General features: G+C 46.9%; 8 protein-coding genes across 8 annotated transcripts; 5 read left to right on the top strand and 3 right to left on the bottom strand.

Annotated features, from left to right (window-relative positions):
• The first annotated feature begins 335 nt into the window (after positions 1–335).
• Positions 336–2,810, top strand: GGI43DRAFT_400451 (uncharacterized protein). Its single transcript, XM_083205467.1, has 3 exons — positions 336–901; positions 981–1,666; positions 1,734–2,810. The coding sequence occupies exons 1-3, from the start codon at positions 479–481 to the stop codon at positions 2,752–2,754; spliced, it is 2,130 nt and encodes a 709-aa protein (XP_083061906.1). The 5' UTR covers positions 336–478; the 3' UTR covers positions 2,755–2,810.
• Positions 2,811–2,812: 2 nt separating this feature from the next.
• Positions 2,813–3,696, top strand: GGI43DRAFT_400450 (uncharacterized protein). The gene is made up of 2 exons (XM_083205466.1): positions 2,813–3,162; positions 3,218–3,696. The coding sequence occupies exon 1, from the start codon at positions 2,835–2,837 to the stop codon at positions 3,156–3,158; it is 324 nt and encodes a 107-aa protein (XP_083061905.1). The 5' UTR covers positions 2,813–2,834; the 3' UTR covers positions 3,159–3,162; positions 3,218–3,696.
• Positions 3,697–4,546: 850 nt separating this feature from the next.
• On the top strand, positions 4,547–7,210 carry GGI43DRAFT_322986 (tyrosine/serine/threonine protein phosphatase PPS1). Its single transcript, XM_083201876.1, has 2 exons — positions 4,547–6,497; positions 6,593–7,210. Exons 1-2 carry the CDS (start codon positions 4,700–4,702, stop codon positions 6,898–6,900), a joined length of 2,106 nt encoding a protein of 701 aa, XP_083061904.1. The 5' UTR covers positions 4,547–4,699; the 3' UTR covers positions 6,901–7,210.
• On the bottom strand, positions 6,955–9,271 carry GGI43DRAFT_322976 (phosphoinositide binding protein ATG18). Its single transcript, XM_083201875.1, has 4 exons — positions 8,937–9,271; positions 8,690–8,844; positions 7,524–8,632; positions 6,955–7,447 (listed from the first exon to the last, which is right to left on the bottom strand). The coding sequence occupies exons 1-4, from the start codon at positions 8,995–8,997 to the stop codon at positions 7,399–7,401; spliced, it is 1,374 nt and encodes a 457-aa protein (XP_083061903.1). The 5' UTR covers positions 8,998–9,271; the 3' UTR covers positions 6,955–7,398.
• Positions 9,272–10,623: 1,352 nt separating this feature from the next.
• Positions 10,624–13,807, top strand: GGI43DRAFT_421799 (alpha-ketoglutarate dehydrogenase KGD1; the record flags this gene model as incomplete). The annotated part of the gene is made up of 2 exons (XM_083208015.1): positions 10,624–13,186; positions 13,263–13,807. 2 exons carry the CDS (start codon positions 10,624–10,626, stop codon positions 13,805–13,807), a joined length of 3,108 nt encoding a protein of 1,035 aa, XP_083061902.1.
• A 145-nt stretch (positions 13,808–13,952) lies between these two features.
• On the bottom strand, positions 13,953–17,379 carry GGI43DRAFT_322860 (phosphatidylinositol 3-kinase VPS34). Its single transcript, XM_083201873.1, has 4 exons — positions 16,946–17,379; positions 16,803–16,889; positions 16,640–16,747; positions 13,953–16,567 (listed from the first exon to the last, which is right to left on the bottom strand). Exons 1-4 carry the CDS (start codon positions 17,020–17,022, stop codon positions 14,098–14,100), a joined length of 2,742 nt encoding a protein of 913 aa, XP_083061901.1. The 5' UTR covers positions 17,023–17,379; the 3' UTR covers positions 13,953–14,097.
• Positions 17,277–19,332, top strand: GGI43DRAFT_322902 (Mus7/MMS22 family-domain-containing protein). The gene is made up of 3 exons (XM_083201874.1): positions 17,277–17,702; positions 17,764–18,189; positions 18,261–19,332. Exons 1-3 carry the CDS (start codon positions 17,595–17,597, stop codon positions 19,251–19,253), a joined length of 1,527 nt encoding a protein of 508 aa, XP_083061900.1. The 5' UTR covers positions 17,277–17,594; the 3' UTR covers positions 19,254–19,332.
• Positions 19,333–19,411: 79 nt separating this feature from the next.
• GGI43DRAFT_421796 (S-adenosyl-L-methionine-dependent methyltransferase) lies at positions 19,412–23,055 on the bottom strand (the record flags this gene model as incomplete). Its single annotated transcript, XM_083208014.1, has 7 exons — positions 19,412–19,873; positions 19,960–20,256; positions 20,321–20,977; positions 21,071–22,122; positions 22,243–22,610; positions 22,670–22,890; positions 22,999–23,055. The coding sequence occupies 7 exons, from the start codon at positions 23,053–23,055 to the stop codon at positions 19,412–19,414; spliced, it is 3,114 nt and encodes a 1,037-aa protein (XP_083061899.1).
• Between the last annotated feature and the right edge of the window lie 668 nt (positions 23,056–23,723).

Here is a 23,723-nt window from a genome sequence, read left to right as displayed (position 1 = left end):
TCACCGATACCTACATATGCCTGTATTATGTAATTAATTGGAGATTGCTACTTAGCCAGCATGGAGATCGGATGTACTGAGGTACAGTAAGACATTCAATAAAGTACAGGACTCCATATAAGACGGGTGTCAGATATTGTGTCACAACGTGGTAGTGACATTCTTTCAAGTTGAGCCAATGCAGCATCTCTTCTATTTGATATCCAAAAATTGCCAAAGCAGAAGAGCAAAGGGAGAAGGAAAGGGAAAACAAGAAGAAGCACAAGAAACAGAAGCGCTGCGATTTCGTAATTTATGTACTTGTTCCTCTGGCCTCAGCATGATGTCAGAAGCTAAACCATCCGTGGAAAGTCCGCGGGAAAACTTTCAACCTTGAGCCATCCCCCAATGCCCACGGACCTGAACTGCAGCTGCGACCTTATTCCATGGACTCTCCTGTAGTAAATTGCTAGATTAACCAACCGAATGATATTCTCAGATGGGTCGGCAACCGAGACAACGTCCTATTTCATGCCACCTGTGTAGGGTACGCAAGCTACGCTGCAGTCGCCAGTTTCCATGCTCCAACTGCACGTCTCGCGGCGTCGTCTGCCAGCATGAAGGCGTTGCAGTCACGGCTGCTGCGGCTGCGAGCCAGCAGCAGGTAAAATCTCCTGCTTTGAAGGACATGTCCACGATGGACCTCTTGGCCCGTCTGGAACGCCTGGAGAGCATCGTTGCGGCCCAGGGGAGGGAAATGACTGAGCCTCCCCAAAGCCAGAGAGAAACCCCCAAGAATGAGTCTGAGAGGTCAACGCAGCCAAGCCCTGCCACGGTCTCGCGCCCTGTGCCTCCCAGACTGCAGCGTTTGACAGCAGATGCACTGCAGCTTGAGCGATCTTGTTCGGATCAAGTATTGACGGTGAGCTCGTGCAACCCTTCCCTTGGGGACTGTCTCCCGTGTCGTAATAAGTGCTTTGTGAGACTGAGACGTCCAGCAGGACTCATTAATATCTGATCCTATAATTTTCCGCACATGTCCCATTCGGCTGGCCCCTGGCCAACCGCCCTATACCTTTCAAAATAACCATCCTGCTTCAGTGGTAGGACCAATGGACGTTGTGAAGTGCATCTGGCTACCGCAGCGAGATGAGATGCGCGTTATACTCCAGAAGTATATAGTTGATATTTCCTTGTTTTACCACATTATCCATGTTCCCTCACTCCAGACCCTCGTCGAAGATGTCTACGCCGGCTTAGAAGCAAACGTACGCGTTGATATTGGCGCCGTATTATTACTTCTGAGTATATGTGCGAGCACAACGTATGCGTGGTCGCCACCCGACGATTTCAGATGTTTATTCGCAAATTCAGCCGAAGCGAACGATCAGTCGACATTTTGGATTAAGCAAGCTCTGGATGTCATTGGTCACGCACAAAAAACTGCCCATGCGTCGCTGGAGTGCATCCAAGGCCTCATCATCCTCTTTTTTGTCTTTTGTAATCACGAGAGCGTCTCATTTCGTGCCCGTAATGTCTTTTTGTACGCCATTTCCATGGCCACGGAGCTGTTATTGCATCGCATCGACGACCCCACCGCCAGCTCAATGCCGATGCTTGTTCGAATGAGCGAGGCAAGAAAGGAAATCTGTAGGAGAGTTTGGTGGTTTATGGTTGCAACTGACTGGTAAGTATAGTATATACGAATCATCTCGGTATGCCTTTGCATGGCCTTTATGCTAACCAGCTCACAGGACGCTTGCTCAATTCAGCTGTCCCCAAGAAGGAGTTTATCTTATCCACCAAAGCCAGATGGCAGTAAACAAGCCACGGAACACAAACGATGAAGACGTAATTGAAGGAGTAGAAATCGTCGACAGACCAGAAACTGAGGCGACTTGCATGTCGTATTTCGTTCAGCGCATCCGCCTAGCAGAAATCAGCCGCGCTTTGGTTGACCGCACACCTCTGGGTACACAGGCTTCCGAGTCTATAGCTTACCAGGACATACTAGATGTCGACGCAAGGCTTAACCAGTTCATCCAGAACGCACCGAGCTTCCTTTCGGTTAACTGCCCTGGCTTGGATGACCTTCCCCCCACAGATATAAGACGCTCACTTTTTATAACCGCACAGCGCTACATGTTCAATCTGCTAGTTCACCGGCAGCTGTGCAAGATTCATCTCCCATATCTGGCTCAGGGGACCATCGATCCGGCGTATGCATATTCACGCGATGCCTGCCTGAAGTCTGCCAGGATAGTTTTTGAGCTCGATCATCAGCTACAGAACGAAAATTTACCATTCTTTAAGTCTCGTCTGAGATTATCGATGGTGCTGCGGAGTGTATTCCTGGCCAGCATTGCACTCGTACTGAATGCTTGTCTCAAAGGTGATGGGGAGGACAATACGGAGGGAGAAGATGAGGTGGCTGGGGCGTGGAAAATTTTGCATGAAGTCCAAGACCAATTTCCTCCAGCAGCCAAGTTACTGGAGCTATCTATTAAGATTCTTCGAAAGTACAAGATTAAACACCGCGCTCTAGACCTTTTGCAGCAACAAGTCTCGGGGATAGCTCCCTACGGCAACTCGTTTCCGATGACGCCAGAATCTACGAACCAAGAGCTTCGTATGAGTTCGGTGCAGCAAAATATAGGCACGGAAACCGAGAATGTACTGCTTGAGCAGCATTGGCAAATGCTGGAAGGGAAGATGGACTTGAACACAATAGATTGGGATAAGCTGTTTTGGGGTATCGACGCACCATTTATTTAATACCATTTAGATATTGATTTTTAATAAGAGACAATGAAGCTTGCTGCATGTTGCGATTGCGATATTCCTTGTTAGTGATTATGAACATCTCAGCTTTGGAGCTGTCAACTGCGATGATGCCACAAGTAATATATGTTCTGTTCTTGAGTGGCAGTTTATTACGATTCATAAAACATATTACCCATTTTGTCTATAATCTTATAACTACCTTTGAGGTGCTCTACTTTAAACATATGCGGCATTATTTGTGCCATCAACACCGTCTCCCAGCTGCTATCTTTTCGTTGAGTCTACACATACTTGTTAACTACGGTTCTCTGATTGAATACATTTTATCCCGCTTACCAGGGGCATTTTCCTCGGCAGGGATTTCTTTAGGAGCAAATACAGGTTTAAAGGTGTAAAAGCCTTCCAGTCAATTAACATTGTGCAAAGTATAGAGAGTTGCTGGATATTGACTAACCACTCAGAACGCCGCAGAAGATTGTAAGCCCAATCGGCACCGCTCTTTGGAAGCCGCCAGCCATTTTGTAGAAAATTTGGTAGTCTCCTCTATAAAAGAAACAAAGATGGGATATCAAATGACTTCAGCTGAAGCGATACGCCGCTGAGCTTCTGAATCAGAAAACTGCAATAAGCAACCAGTATGAAGAAGTCAAAATTCCTTCTTGAGCAGATGTGGTCCGTGCATGCAGAATATTCTCTACGCTTACACCCTCATCTTTCTTGAACCACACCTACTGGTAGCGCCAGCTGAATTCCAGCGTGCCGCGCCAAATAGGACTCAAAGGCCGCTGCAACTGGTTCTTGCTCATCATTATTAAAGAGGAGACCCCAATGGTATATTGGAGGTACAAGCAAAGGGAACTATGTGGAAAATATCATTCACAGGAACTAAGCGCAGGGATTAGAGTATTTATAGTGAGGCTCCAGCAGCCTTGCATGCAGCGTTAAAAATAGAGCCATGGTTGTAGTATGGCTTTACCCGACATCCATATGATGTAGCCTACAGCGCTGCGCACTGTATTTGTATAAGGGCGTATCTCAACTAAGATTTAGGCGTGGAACTAGCTCTCACGCACCTCGATTTCATTCATATGAATAAGACAGCTCTTTGCAAGTATATTGGCAGTCTCACAATGTATTATTATTTGGAAAAAATAAATAAATAATAAAGTCAAAGTATTTCATTTCTGCTTCTCTTGTGATTGCAAAGTACAGTAGCGCTCTTAATATTACTTTTTAATTGAATTTCCTATTTTAGTGCGGTCTTCCTTGCTTGTTGGGTGGCGACTCGGCTGCGCCCAATAGGATCTCGCTTGTTGCATCACCGTCTCTCTCATCTCATCAGGCGACCGTCTAAGGAGCTGATCATCGAAAGTCTCTGCTTGGGCGACCAATAGACCTACTTAGCGGGCACAGTATGGTGCGACGGCCCCTTCGTACAGTTTGCTTGCGACATTGGCAATTCGCTACTTGATCTCTACAAAGCATTTTCCCTCCTGCGCTGTTGCACGAGCCTTGCGATTTTCTCAGACCCCTCCCCCGCTGCCTCGTCATAAAATTCGCGACCAGCCTCCTACTTCTTGCGCGCAAGACCCCGTGCCTCGTTAGATACCTCGCCCGCCTTCTAACCATCCATCTCTCCAGCCTGCCGAGCGGTAGGACGGCGCGCGTTGACTGAATCGTTTGCTGCTGTTTGTGTGCGGAGACCTAGCTTCTGCTTAGGGTAGCTAGCCTACACCTTAACGCTGTCTCTCTCCAGTACTGCCCTTTTCCCAAAACGTTAAGTCGCGGAGCACTTGTGACTTCACAAGGCGACGACACCGACACGAGCGCTGGGCGAGGTAGGCCCTTGACGCTTCCAAGACAAAATGCCAGTGCTGCTCCTCCACCATCCTCTCACCATCATCTTGCACTGAGGCCCCGGTTGCCGAATCCAGCGATGGCTACAATTGCCGTCCCGAGACCCGCTCTATCTCCAAAGAACTCGTCGCAGCGCGGAAGCACTCCAGTCAATTCAGCCTCTCCACTCCAAACGCTCGGATTGGCGTCATCCCCACAATTAGCTGCGTCCGTCTCTCTCAACAACCCTGTCTCTCTGTATGCTGCTGGCCAGGCTCTACTGGACGACGCGGATGACACAAGCTCGTGCGAGTATACGCTTTCCTCTTCCCCAAGCCATGCTGCAGCTTCAGCGCTGCCACAAGCCTCCCTCCTCTGCTCTCCCGATAGCTATGTGCGAGCCGACAGCGGGGATGCTTCTATATATGAGATAGATGCTGCCAGCGTGGCAGAAGCATTAGATTATGCATCCCAGCAGTTGCTCCCTCCCCCTTCGCAGGTCTTTCCTTGGCTGCATGGCTTACACCCCGAAAACCAAACTCAAAGGACCTACTTCGATGGACATCAGTGCACTATTGGAAGCACGCCAAACTGTCTTAGAACAATCACTCTTGTCAAGGCAGATGGCAATCTCAGCCTCGCGCTGCTAAAAGGTGCCATTGCTCCAGGCGAATTCATGCGGCCTGGAGCAATGCCTGAATTCATCGATGCAGACCCCTTGAGTGGTTTGTCTGTCCGTAACTTTCACATCCAGCCTGCCAAGGTTGCCGCCACCTCTGACATTATCATATATGGCCTGAATCCCGATGAGACCCGAAGAGTTGCGTGGAAAATTGCCGTTGCTCAGAAACGCTGGCGAGAAAAGCAGCACGCAGAGGCCAAGAACCTGCCCACGTATAACACTTTTGTCTGCACAAGTCCATTCTCTGTCTTTGAAGAAAATCATAAGAATTTGGTATCTATCGATGCGTCTGGCAATCCGACTGGTCAAGTTTTGGACTTGATACAGCAAGAGCGTCAAGAGATGCGAAACATGACAGAAGCCTCTGAAATATGCCACAACGTCTACCTGGGCCCCAGCCCAGAACCTGGTGGCATTGAGGAGCAACAGTTTGACGTTTTCATCGAATGCAGCGATACGGGTCGATTGGACCCGAACGCATTACAGTTCATCGCTGAGCATCCTCACTCGTCCCTACCATCTTCTATTTGCTTTCCCTCTTCCGGGAGTATTATGCCCCCAACGTGGTCCCAGAGGGAGGCCGACGGAATTATCGAGACTTGTAAATGGATATATCACATTGCCCATAACATTGTGCCCGAATCCAGCGATGCACAGCAAAATGCCACGTCCCAGGATGAGTCTGCCGCTGCCGGCGCTCGGAAAGTGCTTATTCACTGTCCTGACGGATATACAGAATCTACATTGCTTGCTATCGCCTATTTCAGCTATAGCACTGGTTCATCTATACCTGATGCTTGGCTAGAACTTCACACGACTAAACGTCGCAATTTCTTTGCTTATCCCTCTGATGTATCGCTTTTATCGGCCATAGGGCCTCGCTTACTGTGTGAATCTCCAGTATCTTCGGGGAAAAGTCTGGAAGACATTACGAGCTATATAAGAGCTGAGCCACAGTGGTTTTCAGATCTAGATGGCTCACTCCCTAGCAGAATCCTGGATTATCTGTACCTGGGTAATCTTGTTCATGCGAACAATCCAGATCTCTTGAGGCGTCTCAATATCCACCAAATACTTAGCATTGGGGAATCTGCTTCGTGGACAGACGAAGATAGAGCCAATTGGGGCTCGGAAAATATGTGTTTTGTTGAAGGGATCCAAGACAATGGTATTGATCCATTGACTAAAGAGTTTGGAAGATGCCTTGAATTTATTGGTAAGATTCACTGACTTCTTTTTTCTTTTCGATTGATCCTTTTCGATTGATCTTCATGCCGAAAAGTAGTTCTCAAAAGCTGACTAATGATACAGATCAAGGAATACAAAAAGGCACGGCTACATTAGTTCATTGCCGTGTCGGCGTTTCCAGGAGTGCCACCATCTGCATAGCGGAAGTCATGCGATCTCTCAATCTCTCCTTTCCGCGCGCCTATTGCTTCGTCAGGGCTCGCCGTCTCAACGTCATCATTCAACCTCATTTACTATTTGCATATGAGCTTTTACGCTGGGAGGAATTCCTTCGACAGGAAGGTGGCTCCAAGGAACCGTACAAGAGGGAAATGGAGTGGGGAGAGATTGCCAGAGAAATCGCTCTCATGAACCGTCCTTATTCCAGATAATGGTATTTGTTTAACTGTTTTGAGAAAGCTATTTTGTTTTACCGCAAGGTATGGATTTTCTGTATGGAGCGAACAATTTTGGCTTATGTTTGGGGTTTTGCGCACACGGAACTTATTTATCTCTACTTCTACCTCAAGCCTGAACTCGAGGACTTTCTCGAGCGTCCGAGTTTGGTTTATATAGCGTAGTTTATCACCTATAATTATAATGGGAATTGCTTGAGCTTTCCTGTCTTTACTTTTTTCAACCAAAAAAACAAAAAGAAACTTGAATTTGGCCCAAAAATCGGCGAATTAGTGACGTCTGAAGTACTATTAAACGAGATGATGCTATTCCAGGGCGACACTGAAAATGGCATCGGACACACGGTGTTGCATTAGTACACAAATGAAATAAAAGGTCACAAAATGAGACCTTTTTCCTGAGATGCTGGTTACGCTAGCCTCGAGAGTTTCGGGGTTAGAAGATTGGGGAATTTGCTACGTTATGCCAATGTATTAGCCTGTATAGACTGAAGGATCACTTTTGCTATCACCTTCGAGAACTCTGTATTGTGGAGGAAAGGGGTGCAAGTTAGCAGTTGTCTGAGAGGAAATCGAAATTTTAGGGAGGAGCCTCTTACGAAAATTGTTTAACCAGGTAACCTTCTCCGCCATGCTCCATATCGATATTATAGACGTAAAAGCCTCCGTCACTTGTCACCACCATAACCTGGGGGCTGCTGCTGCTCATCGCAACTACACTGCGAAGCGGGTTAGAGCCTTGCCCAGGTAGACGAGTTCCAGCACCGAGCCCGGTAGTCTTGGGAATTTTGATATAAGCAAAGTCTCTCAGCGGTTCCCACATCTCAGTAACCGATTGTGGGAGATAGGAGCCAACAACGCCAGCAACTCCTCGTCCCATAATTTGGGATGAGCGTCGCAGCATACTGCTGAAAGAGCCGCTTTGCTTACGATTAACCGGCTGAGCACTGGAATCCGGCGCAGCGCCATTACCTGTGGGCTCTGCGGTTTCACTCCTTGGAGATTCTGTTGCACTATTATTTGGCGACTCTGCACCATCGTGACTTCGTCCTCGAGACCACCGATCTTGTCTTGGAGAACCAAGAGACTCGATTGGGGCACCAGCTGGAGTAGTATGGCCTGGAGGAGAGCTGAGACGAAATATGTGTACTGTGTCTGACGCAGAGGAAACGCATAATAGTGTTGAACTGAGATTAAACGACATGCTGTAAATGGTAGACGGATATGTCCCACGTCGGAACTGATAGAGCTTCTGGCCCCGAGGAACCGAAAATATTCGAATGATAGTGCCGGTCTCACTTGCAGTTGCCAGCATCGTTCCTTCGCTGTTGAGGCTGATGCAGGATAATGGCGAGCGATGGGCTTCTACAACATTAACAGCCTTGAGTGTCAATGTGTCGAACATGAGAACTTCTCCAGACGTGGGAGCAACGTATGCGGACTGCGGCGGAGCGTGGGACGGCCGCCTATTATCTGACTCTTCTCTCGGTTTAGGGAGCGGATATGCGATGTAGCAATTCTCGGAGGACGCTGACAGGGCGCATATGGCAGACGGGTTCGGTGAGGTAGGGATGGTGTAGAGGAGGCTCATGTTGCTTATGTCGTATAAATAAATCTCTTCTTCGAGCACAACGGCTAACCGCTTGCGATTCAGTCGTACGGCCAAGACGGCGGATGGGAAGGTCAGTTCGCATATGACCGAAGCTCTCTGCAGTTGCAGTGATGAGCAACAAGTCAATGTGGTTAGTTACTGCCAGGCACCCACCTTGGTGTTTTGTATAATAAGATGGCGGGGAGAAAGAATCAGGGCGACCAAAGAGGTCGAGAACAACATTTCGATAATCGCAATGTTTCCGTCATCGCTGCTGAATATTCGGGAGAACGGGTCCGTGTGATAGATGCCGAAACCTTTGGAGGTGCCTGGAAACAAAACAAGATGGGACAGTATGTCAGCCTCCGTATGCCAGATGGGGCGGGCCGCGCTCGGCAGGCAGCTGGGTCATATCATTTACCAACAGCAAGACAGCTATGGTCTTGGTTAAATGTGATGAAGTTGAGCGTTGGAGTTGCCATGGTTATCGCCAGGCGGGTGGTCTGAAATTGAGGTCACTCGATGTAGGCCTCTCGCGCTGGAGGATATGACGTCGATGGAGCTCCGAAATGTCGCGCCAATAGAAACGAAGTGGGAATATGCGCATAGACGTAGGGGACGTATAGCCAAACGCGATGGCAATGCGGGCGGAGGGCGACGGCGTGTGAATGGTCGACAGGGATATGATGTTGGTATTCAAGATGCGACATTGAATGTAGCACGTCGAAACTGCAGAGGAGGAGGAGCAGGCCTTGTATCGAGCTCGCTGAGCTGTGGCCTAGCGGGCGCCTTGTCTCCAGCCCACTACGGGCACTATAATACTGGGTAGGTACGTATTCGATACAGCACCAGCCAACAAGGGTTACTACGGAGTGTCAAGCGGGGGGACAGAAAAACAGGGACCGCAGTATGAATAAGTGCGTACAAGGCTATAACATGAACACCCATCGCACGAATTATTCCTTGGTATTGTACGCGCACAATTTCGATGTGTGTGTTCAAAATTATTCTATTCTCTGTTTTTCTTTTTTCTGTCTCCGCCTGAGTGCGTGTAATTTTTGCGATAACTACCTACCTACTGTAGTACTGGAAGGGGGTGTTCTTTAATGAGAATATATATATATATATCCCTTTAAAATTTTACTATATACTGTGCTACATCCTTGGTGAATTTTTTTTTTTTTGTATGCGTATTCATATACTTACTTCTTCACTCATCGACCAACCCTGTGCACTTATAAAGCGAGCTACAATGGCGGCAAGCTCACAGCTAGCACGTAATACGAAGTGCATACTGTACAGGATAATGGCACCTTAGTAAGCCCTGTATATAGAGTACCAGGGTCGAGATATTATTCCGGGCTGTACCTACCGATATAAGTACCCGAATAGTATATCGAGATCTAGGGGATGGCTTCCATATAGGCTACTTGGACATGTTTATGATATAACTCAAGGTGGGAAATACAATACTAGATACCGTCCTAGTTTCCAACTTCTGACGCTTGTTGTTTTCTGTTACTTGTCCCTTTCATATTTAGTTTTCTCCTTTCTTTTTTAATAACCAAAACCTTGTGGCGGGTGAGACCTGTTTGTTGTCCAGTGACTCAAAGGCTCGTTGGATGCGCTGCACGAGGACATCTCCATTACCTAATATAGCCGTGCCGGACTACTTGCCGTAGCCATTCTATTGGAAGAGCTGCTGAAATGGAGGGGCAGGTGCAGCGCAAAGCCTATGCTGCTAGCATTAGGGGGCGCTGGTTCCGGAACGCCCGACCCCCCTTGTGGCTCCCTCCCTGTCAGGCTGGCAAAGTCCCGGTAACCCGCCCTATTCTCGTGTAACCTAGGCTATCAGCTGGGTAAAGAGCGGTATTATTTTGCCAAGTCCCGCTGCCGTCATAGTTTTTTTTTAGAGGGCATGACCACTGCGACAGCCCGAATCCCCAATTCATTTCTCCTTCTTCAAGCAAATTCTGCTGTCTCCCATCATCTCGACTTACTCCGCCGCTCATTTTGCGACCACACATCCAATTGGGTCTGATGCCTGCCCAAAGATAGTCCTTTTTTTTTGTTCTTCTTTGGACTCCTACGACTCATAGCTGTTCACCATGTGGAGAAATTCTCTGCTGAGGGGTGTCCAGAGCGCCCGCCTGGCAACGAGGACAACGAGGCTTGCTGCTGTCCGCAAACCTCTGCCCTTGATCACCAGGCGACTGTACGCCGCGACCACCGCCCCCAATGCCACCTCTTCGGCCCCCGACCCGAGTGACAACTTCCTCTCTGGAAGCACTGCCAACTACATTGATGAAATGTACATGCAGTGGAAGCAGGATCCCAAGAGCGTCCACGTATCATGGCAGGTCTACTTCAAGAACATGGAGAGCGGCGACATGCCCATCTCCCAGGCCTTCCAGCCTCCCCCGAACCTGGTTCCCAATATGACTGGCGGCGTCCCTCGCCTGTCTGGCGGCCTCACCCTTGAAGATGGCTCCGACGTCACAAACCACCTGAAAGTCCAGCTGTTGGTGCGCGCATTTCAAGCTCGTGGTCACCACAAGGCCAATATTGATCCTCTTGGCATCCGCAACACTTCTGCCGGCTTTGGTAACATCAAGCCCAAGGAATTGACGCTCGAGCACTATGGCTTCACCGAAAAGGATCTCGACACCGAATACACTCTTGGCCCTGGCATCCTGCCCAGATTTAAACGGGATGGCCGTGATAAGATGACTCTCCGCGAGATCATCGCCGCTTGCGAAAAGATCTACTCCGGCTCCTATGGTGTTGAATTCATTCACATCCCTGATCGCGAGAAGTGTGACTGGCTGCGCGAGCGCCTCGAGGTCCCCCAGCCATTCAAGTACTCCATCGATGAGAAGCGCCGCGTCCTGGATCGATTGATTTGGAGCTCCAGCTTCGAATCTTTCCTCGCGACTAAATACCCCAACGACAAGCGATTTGGTCTTGAGGGCTGCGAGACCCTTGTTCCCGGTATGAAGGCTCTCATCGATCGCAGTGTCGATTACGGTGTTAAGGATATCGTCATCGGTATGCCTCACCGTGGTAGACTGAACGTTCTGAGCAACGTCGTCCGAAAGCCAAACGAGTCAATCTTCAGCGAGTTTGCTGGAACCCTGACTGCTGGAGATGAAGGCTCTGGCGATGTCAAGTATCATCTGGGTATGAACTTCGAGCGACCCACGCCTTCTGGCAAGCGTGTGCAGCTCTCACTTGTCGCCAACCCTTCCCACTTGGAAGCCGAAGATCCTGTCGTTCTGGGCAAGACCCGTGCCATTCAGCACTACAACAATGATGAGAAGGACCACAAGACCGCCATGAGCGTCTTGTTGCACGGAGACGCTGCTTTTGCCGCTCAAGGTGTTGTCTATGAATGTCTTGGATTCCACTCGCTGCCCGCCTTTTCCACCGGAGGCACCATTCACCTCGTCGTTAACAACCAGATCGGTTTCACCACCGATCCTCGTTTCGCACGGTCAACAGCCTACTGCACGGATATCGCAAAGGCTATCGATGCTCCGGTTTTCCATGTCAATGCTGACGACGTCGAAGCCGTCAACTTCGTCTGCCAACTGGCTGCCGATTGGCGAGCTGAGTTCCAGCACGATGTGGTTATTGACTTGATCTGCTACCGCAAGCACGGCCACAACGAGACAGACCAGCCTTCGTTTACCCAGCCTCTGATGTACAAGCGCATTCAGGAGAAGGTCCCTCAAATCGATGTCTACGTCAACAAGTTGCTGCAGGAAGGCACCTTCACGAAGGAAGACATTGAGGAGCACAAGCAGTGGGTTTGGGGTATGCTTGAAGAGAGCTTTTCCAAGTCTAAAGACTACCAACCTACCTCCAAGGAGTGGACTACATCGGCTTGGAACGGCTTCAAGTCGCCCAAGGAGCTCGCTACGGAAATCCTTCCCCATAACGATACCAGCGTCGACAAGGCGACATTGAACCATATCGGTGAAATTATTGGATCTGCTCCAGAGGGCTTCCAGATCCACCGTAACCTGAAGCGAATCCTAAACAACCGAACAAAGACTGTCACTGAGGGAACCAACATTGACTTCCCTACCGCTGAAGCTCTTGCGTTCGGCACTCTCGTTACGGAGGGCTACCATGTGAGAGTCTCCGGTCAGGATGTTGAGCGTGGTACCTTCTCACAGCGCCATGCCGTTTTCCACGACCAAGAGACCGAAGAGACATACACTCCTCTGCAGCACATCAGCAAGGACCAAGGAAAGTTTGTCATCTCCAACTCGTCTCTTAGCGAGTTCGGAGCCTTGGGTTTCGAGTATGGTTACTCATTGTCATCACCAAATGCACTTGTGATGTGGGAGGCCCAGTTTGGTGACTTTGCCAACAACGCTCAGTGCATCATTGATCAATTTATTGCGTCTGGTGAAGTCAAGTGGATGCAAAGGACAGGCTTGATTATGTCTCTGCCTCACGGATATGACGGCCAGGGACCAGAGCACTCTTCCGGTCGTCTTGAGCGTTACCTGCAGCTTTGCAACGAAGATCCTCGCGTTTTCCCATCCGAGGATAAGCTTCCCCGCCAGCACCAGGATTGCAACATGCAGATCGTCTACATGACCACCCCTGCTAACCTGTTCCACGTTCTGCGTCGACAGATGCACCGCCAGTTCAGAAAACGTAAGTTACCCTTCATGATTGTTCATTCGAGTTGTACTATTTCTTAATGGGATGATAAACTAACTTTAATATAAAGCCCTCATCATCTTCTTCTCCAAGTCACTGCTTCGCCACCCGCTTTCAAGATCAAACATTGAGGATTTCACTGGCCCCAACGCTGGATTCCAGTGGATCATCCCCGATCCTGAGCACCAGACTGGAGCTATCAAGGCTCCTGAAGAGATTGACCGAGTCATTCTTTGCACTGGCCAGGTTTGGGCCAGCCTGCACAAGCACCGCGCTGACAACAAGATTGACAACGTGGCCTTGACTCGTATCGAACAGCTGAACCCCTTCCCTTGGCAGCAGCTGAAGGAGAACCTTGACATGTACCCTAATGCCAAGACCATTGTTTGGGCACAAGAAGAGCCTCTCAACGCCGGAGCCTGGAGCTTCACACAGCCGCGAATTGAGACTCTGCTGAACCAGACCCAGTACCACGATCGCAAGCACGTTATGTATGCTGGTCGTAACCCCTCTGCCTCTGTGGCAACTGGTTTGAAGAACACACACAAGCATGAGGAGCAGGAGCTCTTGGAGATGGCATTCACTGTCACTCAAGACAAGCTTAAGGGCGAGTAAACGAAGGCTGTAGGAAGAAATAGACTGGGCGCTTTGAGAAAGGGTATGGTTCGAGTACGGCTGTTTGGCCGCCCTGCATAAATCCCACTTGGGGTTCGTCAATTGTGTGGCTAGATCCGCGTCATACTGGAGCTTTGGCGCTCGCTTTTCCCACAGCATGCTGAAAGGCTTCGATAGAATGAAGCGATATGCTTATTAGTATAATAATACGCTTGTTGAATACATTTACGTCACATATCCTCTTGCATGTTGGTATGCTTTTAATCATGTATTTCTTCTCTATATTAGCATTAAGCCCTGAGAGCCTGTGCCCACTCATGTAATTTATCAATAACAACAGGCGCAAAGGCCGTTAATGTATCCTCAATAACTCTTTCAAAGTAAAGAATTGCTTCCTCTTCTCCCATCTCAAGATGGAACCTCTCTCTAACTTTCAGCACAGCTTTGTCTGGTTCTAGCCTAATATCCGGAATGTTGGCGTGAATCATGAGACTAAATAAGTTGAGAATCAGGTTAGACGATTTTCGTAATGCAGTATAGGCTAAAAAGCAATATTGCTTAAACTGCCGGTAATGTTCTGATTGTACTCCGCCCATACAGTCTACCATCTCCTTGGAGAGCTTCATGACAGGGGCGAATGGCTTAGGGTCCCGACCAAGGATGTAACCAAAATCAGCATGGAAGAAATGGCCATCTGGTGCCAGCAAAAGATTGTCAAGATGCCGATCGCCAACTCCAAGGATATAGGTGATGACACAGTATCCTGCACAAGATCTAACATATGTATCAAGCGTGTCTTGACGCACGCCAAGGGGTTGTCGGTCGTCTGGATTATGGTGTTTGAGATAAGCCAGGGCTGGGTTATTCTTGAATTTGTTGACAATACTGGATAGGCTTTGTGACTGGACAAATTGAGAGGCCCCCGCTGTAGTACTAGTCGCAAGGATTTTATAGGGTGATAGTTTGAGATCAAGGTTTTCCTTCTGAAGTAGCTGGTCCATCAGGGTAATAATTTGAATGACCAGTTGATCTTGTCTTAGGTCATCACCGAGCTTGAAGATTATGGGATACTGGCTTCCTGTTGTAGTTTTGAACGTGCATTTTATTGGATTCAGCGAGGATTTGAACACTGTGACTTGATCTGGTATAATGCCGGTAATTTTGACGGAAGGGTCAAGTGGCATTGCTAATGGCGGGTCGATGCTGATGAGTTCATTCTTTGGGTCTCCGAAAAATGTTTTGACTCGGTCTGTTTTTTTGGCGATCGAATCGCTTGATAGCTTGATATCGTTTGCAATCCTTGACAAGATGGCAAGGAGCTCAGCTTGCCTTAGGAGGGTCTTCCGAAACTCGTTGCCTTCTGGCTGCTTAATGAGCTCTGTCATGAATTCATATGCCACTTTTCGATATATTTCTCGATTGTGAACATCTTGCTCAGGGCTATAATCGTCGCATTCAACCATGAGATACCAGTGGAAATAGTTTCCTAGCATGAAATTTGCTGCAGCGCGTTGAATCAGGAACTGTGCTAGTGGTGAATCCTGAATGTTTTCTTCATTCGAGTCAGTAGACATGTGCTCGTATTTAAGTGCTTGTACAAGCTGAAGCAAATATAGTAGCAGCTCATTGTCATCGGCCTTTCGCAATCGATTGACGGCATATGATCGAACAGTCGGGTTATCAAACGATGGCCCTAACATGCCAAGTGCATCATCCACATCGATTTCGGTCCACCGACTCAGAACCTGAATTGCTTGCTTTAATTCGCTCTGATCGTTCCAATTGACTGACTTGACAAATTTCGCCAAGCCTCTCTTATCCTTGGTTAGATGATATCTAAATTTCCAGACAAGATCTGCCTCTTCTGGGGTTAAAATATGCGTTGGTGGATAGGACATGATGACATTCAGTTCATCTCGGACTTTTGCGTTGGGCTTTAGATCTCTATCGAGGATACCATGTCGATGAGAACTTCGGAAAAGGCGGCGGTGTTTCGCCTCAGCCGGGTTATCCCTTTGCCCTACCTCAGGGTCATAGATCATTACAAGGCGTGACCCAATATCAGCTGAGCTCTCGCCAATGGCATTGATTCCAGGGCCAAATTGAACTTCGGGTTGCCTTTGCGCTGCCATTTGAGAAGCAGATAAGGGCTGTAAAGCTGATATTGGGGGAGGATCATACTCGTGATCTGCAAAGACAACTGGAAAGTCAAATCGCGGCAACTCCACGTTCAGGACGCACGTATAAGGATCAGGCGTGTCGCCATGGTGGTTTGGAACGTCGGTCGTCTTGTCGAGATCATTGTTATTCGCAGTGCGATCCTGCTGGCGTAATTTCGTGGACAGCTTAGCGGCATGCAATCCCTTCTTCTCAAACCCTCTAAACACCATTTGGTCAAGCCAATCTACTCGTGGAATCTCGCCCATTTCGTGCTTCTTAAACAAACTCTCCATTCTTTCCAGCTCTTCCGCGTAGTTAGCCATCTGTGGCACTCCTTTGCCATTGCTTCCAACGATAGCGGGCGTGGTCGTATCATCGGTCCCATCTGCGTGCTTATGTCTATGAATGTAACACTTTTGGCGACCTCTTATGATTTGGTTATCGTCACCAAACAAAGAAATAGTAGTGCCTCCGAATGGAGTAGCATGAGAGACATCGTTTATGCCTTGATCCGGCGAAAGGTCCCATATAGTGATGGCCAGACGGGAGTTAACCGGGATGGACTTGTATGAAATGGGTAACCGCAACCACTCGTTCCATCTAAGGGATTAGATCGTCAGGTTAGCTTTTATATGTGTTATTTTCCACAATTATTGACAATGGTATACATGCCTTCGCTCTAAACGAGGAGGTTTGTATGATGTCTGGATCGGCACCGTTAGGGCCTTGGATCCAGCCCAGACCTGTACTGTAACATAAAGTTCGGGGGAAGGGCTATGCCTGCAGTCATTAGAAATCTATATCCCCTATCGCTGCGAATCGTTGCATGGCGCACCTGGTATTTGAGCCAATGTGGCGGACGTTCGGTTTGTCGAGGAGTGTCGAATATCGGGCAGGACGCTCGTCTCCATCTATGCCAATGCTGAGAGGGGTGGTCAGCCAGATCACAACGTCCAAGCTCAAGAGGAAGTATCTCACATTCGAACGCTAACTGGAGACTCAATATCCCTAGAGGCTGCGAAAGAAAACGGATCTATTCGGCCATATTCAGTCATCGTGCCTCACATTTCTTTGCCTGTAGAGTGACATGGATGATGTCAACAGACCCTGATAACTCGTAGCTCATAGCCGCACAGAAGATATATATAGCTCACGCGGTGGGGCAAATCCACTTGACCGATCTAACGATCAGAGCAAGGTGGGAAGCTTAAAATGTACAAGGCAAAAAAGGTTGTCGGTACATAAAACTAATAAATTATTTACAGGGGCAACTAACGAGCATAAATATCCTGATTGAAGAGAGTGAAAGTATATTTTAAAGCATCATTCATTATCGCAGATGCGCTATATAAAATGCAAATATATTGCAGACGGTGTACTTATAGCATCTACCTATATCCCTTGTAGCTCCAAGCTTACCTAAAGAGTTAGCGCGCGCCGCCCTTGCAAGCGTGTCTTGCATAGAGTACGACACAATTAATGAATGTGCTGTACGTTCAGGATATGATATCACGTTCTGAGCCTGGATATTGCTTGTTTGGGCTACCCTAAGCCTTAGCATTGGCAACTTTACTTCTATACCAGTCAAAATTCCCATTGCCCTTCACTCCCTCTAGGGCGCGCCTCAATGGCGTCAAATATTTTCGAGCTTCCAGGCGAGCCAATCTTGGCTCCTCTACTTCGTCAATTTCCCGGCAGAGATCACCAAATACGCTCGCTTGCCTCACTGCTCCATGTACAGCGCATCCTACTTCTCATAACAAAATGATATGCCGCTAATGATATGTACGAACCAGACAGACGCCGCGCCTTGTCGAAACCTTGTCATACATGGCTCCGAAGCGACGGGGAAATCCAGCGTTACCACCCAGCTGCTCGCACGATTAGCACAAGATGATGATAGAGCCGCGAGTAGTCGTGATACCGCGCTTGTTTACGCAACTGTCAACGTCGCCCGGTGCATTTCTGCGCGTCACTTCTTCGAGAGTATCATTGTTGCAGTAACCAGTGCACTTGGCGCATGGGGTGGCACCGAAGATAACGACAATTCGCCGCAACGATGCGAGACGTTAGCCCAGCTTGCTGCCTCGCTAAGCTCTATATTTGACCAGCCTCGGATAAAAGATGGTTTAAAGCATTTCGTATTGGTATTAGATGGCATGGACAAGCAAAGGGACGCACCTCCAACCTTGATGCCAGCGTTAGCGAGGTTATGTGAAACTGTAAGTTGGAAACATTCCGTGTTTTTGAGAAAGATGCGGCATGAGAGCAACCACTAACAAGAAACTGGTAGATTTCATGCCTTACCTGCGTTTTTATTGTTACAACTCCGCCAGCTGGATTCCTTAGAGCTTCCCCGACTTCGTATCTCTACTTCCCTCCATACAACAAATCCGAATTAATCGACATTTTGTCAAAAGAACCTCCATCTCATACCCATAAAACGACAAGCGCCGCCGAGGATGTACAAGAATCAACTTTGGATCCGGACGAAGCAAATCTATGGACAAAGTTTTGTTCCGCAGTTTACGATTCTCTTGCTCAATCCGCTGGGCGGTCGTTGCCTTCGTTCAAAAACAGCTGCTATACTCTCTGGCCGCGGTTTATAGCGCCCATTGTTGCGGGAACAAACACGCCACATCAATTCTCAAAGCTTCTCATCGCCGCTAGACCCTCCTTCCAGGATGAGGCGTTCCTAAATCCCAAGATTGTCTCGCCCCGAGCCTCAACATCTAAATTAAGCATCGATAATGGCAAGCAGCCTTCAAGTCGATACTTCGAATCATCACTGGCATCAACTACTTTAACCTCACAACCTCTCGCGGGACTGACCGGCTTGCTGCCGACTACCGCCAGAGTACTCTTGCTCTCAGCATATATCGCATCTCATAACACTGTCCGTCACGATTTAACCCTATTCTCTACCCATTATAGTGGTCGCAAGCGCCGGCGTGCCGGTCCCAACTCTTCTCGGGCCAATCATCGAAATAAACAGCGTAAGATATCACGCAAATTACTTGGAGCACATGCATTTCTCTTAGAACGCCTATTGGCGATATTTGAGGCCGTAAGAACAGAATGGATCCCATTGGCCGTTTTATCGGGCATAGATGGCGATATCGGTATGGGCTTAGCCACTTTAACAAGTCTGAGACTACTTATACGAGTTGGAGCCGGAGATATTATGGACAGATCTGGTAAGTGGAGAATAAATATTGGATGGGAGATTATACGCGGCATAGGGAGAGGTATCGGAGTAAATATCGAAGAATGGCTTGTGGAATGAGGAGAAGGAGAAATATATTTAGCACAAATGCGCGTAGGCCTGTATTATTCCAACCTTAATATGCAAAGCCGGTGCTTGATTCATACGCCAGTCAGAGAAGGTGTGTAATCTACCAAGTACCCAACGCTGAATTCTGCCAAATTCGCAACGGCCATGTTCTACTCCTCCGTAGCCAGCCGCAGTTCGTCTACGATGCGAGAGAGATAAAACTCCCTCGCGGCGGGCGGTAACGGCCGCAAAGTCTTCGCAATCCGAGCAACAGCTTGTCTCCCCTTCTCATATGCCTCGAGATCTTTGTTTCCGTAGACATCTCGCCCAGACGCGTAGTGCTCTTGCTGCTCTAGATCACGGAAGAAGACATTCACCGCAGTGCTCATGTCGGACATCGGAGCAGCTGTATGAAGCCATAGAGCCGGTAGCAATAAGATATCGCCCGGGTGAATCACTGCTTCTTGAGGATGTGTCCCGTGAAGCGCGGCCGCTGAAGCCTCCAACCCCTGAAAAACGTCTATACTGGAGCTAGAAGCACCAGGTGCGAAAGACAGGTATTTTACGTCACTGGGGGGGAATAAGATCATTTTTCTAACCCCCGTTACCTGCGCATAAACGTTTGCCATAACCTGTCATGAGAATGAGATATCTTGTTAGCCTATTTACCAAGAAGGGATAACGAGCAAGCTGCCGCATAAAGGAGGTACGAACTAACATCATAGTGTAGCCACATATTTACTCGTCCAGATAATCTCAACACAGAACTGAAAAGACGGTCCTTAATATCGGCCATTTCTTGTGGTAGAGTAAAGTCTTCTGCCAAAAGCGGAAAATCTTCTTCCAGTTTGGCTGGCATTTCAGATGGCTTATTGCGCGATAAAGCTCGTAGATAAACTTTGGCCCCAGACTGTAATTTATCCATGATGCTTCCGAACGAGTCTGTGACATACGCAAAATTTTTGCTGTTGAAGTCCATTGTTCCTTTGTCTTCATGAGATTCATGTATAACAAACTACTGTAAATCAGTAGGTTGTTCATTGCCGGCCCTAAAATTTCCCAAATTCATCACGACATACCTTCTCATTTGCACCGATTTGGCTCACCAAGAACTCGGGAGACCATTTGCTTTGGCAGTGCCCTATATTGCAGCTCTTGAAAATGACGGGGTTTCCGTCACGTAGGATCTTCTGGAATTGCTCAGCTGACTCAAGCTGTATTCGAGGCACTGGCGTAACTTGAATTCCGTGCTCTCCTCGATGGGGGCTTCTAATATCCTCCGAAACCGTAGTAGCAGAAATAGTTGAAAACTTTCGACTACCAATAAGATCAGGGGCGGATTTAGGCGAGGCACAAGGGCGTAATGAGCGATAATTGGAGTCCAGAATATGATCGGGCATATGAACTTTATAAATGCCCGTCTCCCAAAACGTTCCCATGGAGAAGCAAGTCGCTCCCCCACCCATCACCAAAAGGGAGTCATCATAGGGTATGATCGACGATCCAATCATAAATGGTGCGCGTTTTTCATCTTCCGGAGTTGAAAAGTTTGTAACTTCAAATCCATCGACAGAAGGCCTGATGGCTGTGATGGTCTGGCCATGCAGGGAAGGGTCTGCCCCCATTCCACCGCAAATTATTACGGAGGCCCTTAAATGAACGACTTGAGCACCAAAAGAAGATAGAAGTCGTCCATCCGCAACATTGGCAGATAGAGGAGAGAATGAAATGGTTGGCTGGCACAATTTAAATCGTTAGCACGAATAATTGAGCATAGAGAGCTTTTGAGAGCTACTGAGTCCATGAGACCAAGGAGAAACGAAACATACTTGGGGGTCGAAGGCATTTATTTGCCATGTGTACTGCTCAGTATTGATACAGCCATTTTGAGATATGCCTCCAGCCAGCATTCCACGAAAAGTCCCCGGCTGGCCTGAAGGAGAGATTCCATTGAAAGCAACTGATCCAAAACAAGGATCGGGAGCAGATCCTACAACCTGGCAGCTTTGCCAGCAAGCTTTGTCAGGGTTAAATAGAAAGAATTCGTCTGACAGCTTCGATGAATTTTTCTTGCCTCCAAAAATTAGGAGGAGTGACGAATTTCCCAGTCGAACCGCAGAATGCCTAAATAAAGGGGTGGGTAATCTTGGCATTTGCTGCCAGCGGGGGCTAGTACCTCCTTCATAGAGCCAACAGTCGGATAAAGCACAAGAGGGGGATGTGCGACCACCAACTAACATGGTACCATAATCTCCCAGGTCTGTCAAAGTGAAACACATCCGAGCAGGTGGTCCAGAAGATGGCAGTTGGGGGGCCTGCTGTTCGCCATCGAGAGAAAAGATATCGTAAGTGGGTTCTCTGCTGTTGAGACTCATCCCCAGCAAATTGAGAGCAAATCGTTGCCCGAGTGCATTACTCGATGTCATAGCATTCCCAAATCGCCGTCTGGTTGTTTTCGGGGGAGATCTATCTATCATTTCTACATGTAGTCCTGCGGGCATCGTCTGACCTATGGTCCAGGTTGAGGTTGGTTCCTCTAGTGAAGAAGGTTGGTTGCGTCTAGTAGAAGCATGGAGCACAAAGTAATGCCGTGCGAAGAGTATGAACTCCTCCCATTCATCGAAGGGTTCGACATCATCAAGGGCAATTCGCTCTAAGTCGCTGACGAACTGTTCACTTGACCATGTCTGCCAAAGGTCCTTTATTTCTACAAAAGACCAACCGCGATCTTCAAACCGGTTAATTTGACTCTCCACCGTAGGATACACTTGAATGGATCGCAAAGGAGTGTTCAGCTTCTCAAAATGACTGAGCATCTGTTGGGCAAAAGGATGACTCTTCCCAAAAGGCAATATCTGCTCCAAAAGACAGAAATCATTCTCTAGATATGGGTTAGCATAAAGCACTCTCAATATCAAAGTGAGATATCTGAAAGGGAAGGAAAATCAGTGAGGAAGGATTTTAGCGCGGGTTATTGTAAAATCAGGATACGCAGACAAACCTCGGCCAACGGTGCTTCCCCATTGGATCAGAGAATCGGCAGAATGGGTATCCATATAAGTAATTGAAACTTCAGCCACGAAAAGAATAGCACACTCTGGTAGATCAATAATCGTCTTCAAGACGTCTCGTAGTTGGTCCAGTTGACGAAGATCGCACCCAAGCTGGCAATACTTGTTACTGCGCAAGAGTAGTCCATCTTTGCCTTCACCCACAGTGAAATCATTTCCAAGAAGATCTCGGAGTTCTGGAGTTTGTAAAACTATGGCCCGTTTCTTCCGGATGAGATCAGGATAATCGATGTCGATAAAGAGGGCATCGTTGCCCAGATCTTTATAACGAGCATGGCATTGCCAGGGTAAGACATCACTTGGGCTTGTAAGACTTTGCTGTTACAATGGGGATTTATATAATATGCAGTCCCTTACCTTCCACAACCAAGATTGATAATGACTTTTTTCCCTGTCGTCTCTTTGGTCAGGAATTTTTGCACTATGACATCAATCGCTCGAAGACGCAGCCAATATCCTCTATTAATGAGGGGGGCCCTCCTTTGGAACTTTGGGACAAAGTAACGGAAGAAAGAAGGCTCATTTCCATAATACAGACGCTCAACACTGCGTTTGGAGGCAATGCTGCTGTTATTTGTCTGCTATGTCATTAGTACTAGCTCTACGAAAACACCGTGGAAATTGCAATTGAATAGGGCAATCGCAGCGCACGATATTCAATCAGATCCTAGCATAAATACACATACCCCCATAACCATATCGTCCAGGGCCGGCGACCCTAGACATCCTTCTGTCTTCGCCATGATATTCAAGCATAGAGATAAAGAAGAAAAAGCAAAGTGCTTAATAAAAAAAGATGGGATAAAATTAGTATACTTGGCGGGTAAACTAGGGTAGCTTAGTATATAGGGTAGCCCACTGTGTAATCAGTACCCCTGGGAGGTTAATACAAGATTTATATTAAGATTATAATTTTTAAAATTATTATATTAAATTTAAAAAAATATATAAAAAATTTAAAAAATTTAAGATTTAATATAAAAAATTATATAATTTATAATAATATTTATAATTTTTTTTATTAATTAATTTAAAATATATTATTAAAATATATAAAAAAATATATTAATATTTTTTTAATATTTATTAATATATTTTTAATATTTATTAATATATTTTTTTTTTAATATTTATTAATATTTTTTTTAATATATTTAAATTTATTAAAAAAAATTTAAATAAAAAATTTTAAAATTTTAAAAATTTTTTATAAAAAAAAATTAATAAATTATATTAATTAAAATAAAAATATATTATTAAATATTTTTAAATAATTAAAAATATTTATTTTTTTTAAATATAAAAAAATAAATTATTTATTATTATTATTATTATTATTATTATTATTATTATTATTATTATTATTATTATTATTATTATTATTATTATTATTATTATTATTATTATTATT

The sequence above is a fragment of the Trichoderma evansii genome (assembly GCF_050947405.1).
Source record: "Trichoderma evansii strain SZMC 28006 chromosome Unknown GGI43scaffold_6, whole genome shotgun sequence".
In the NCBI taxonomy this organism is placed as follows: Eukaryota; Fungi; Ascomycota; class Sordariomycetes; order Hypocreales; family Hypocreaceae; genus Trichoderma; species Trichoderma evansii.
This window is presented reverse-complemented; position numbering and strand designations above follow the sequence as displayed.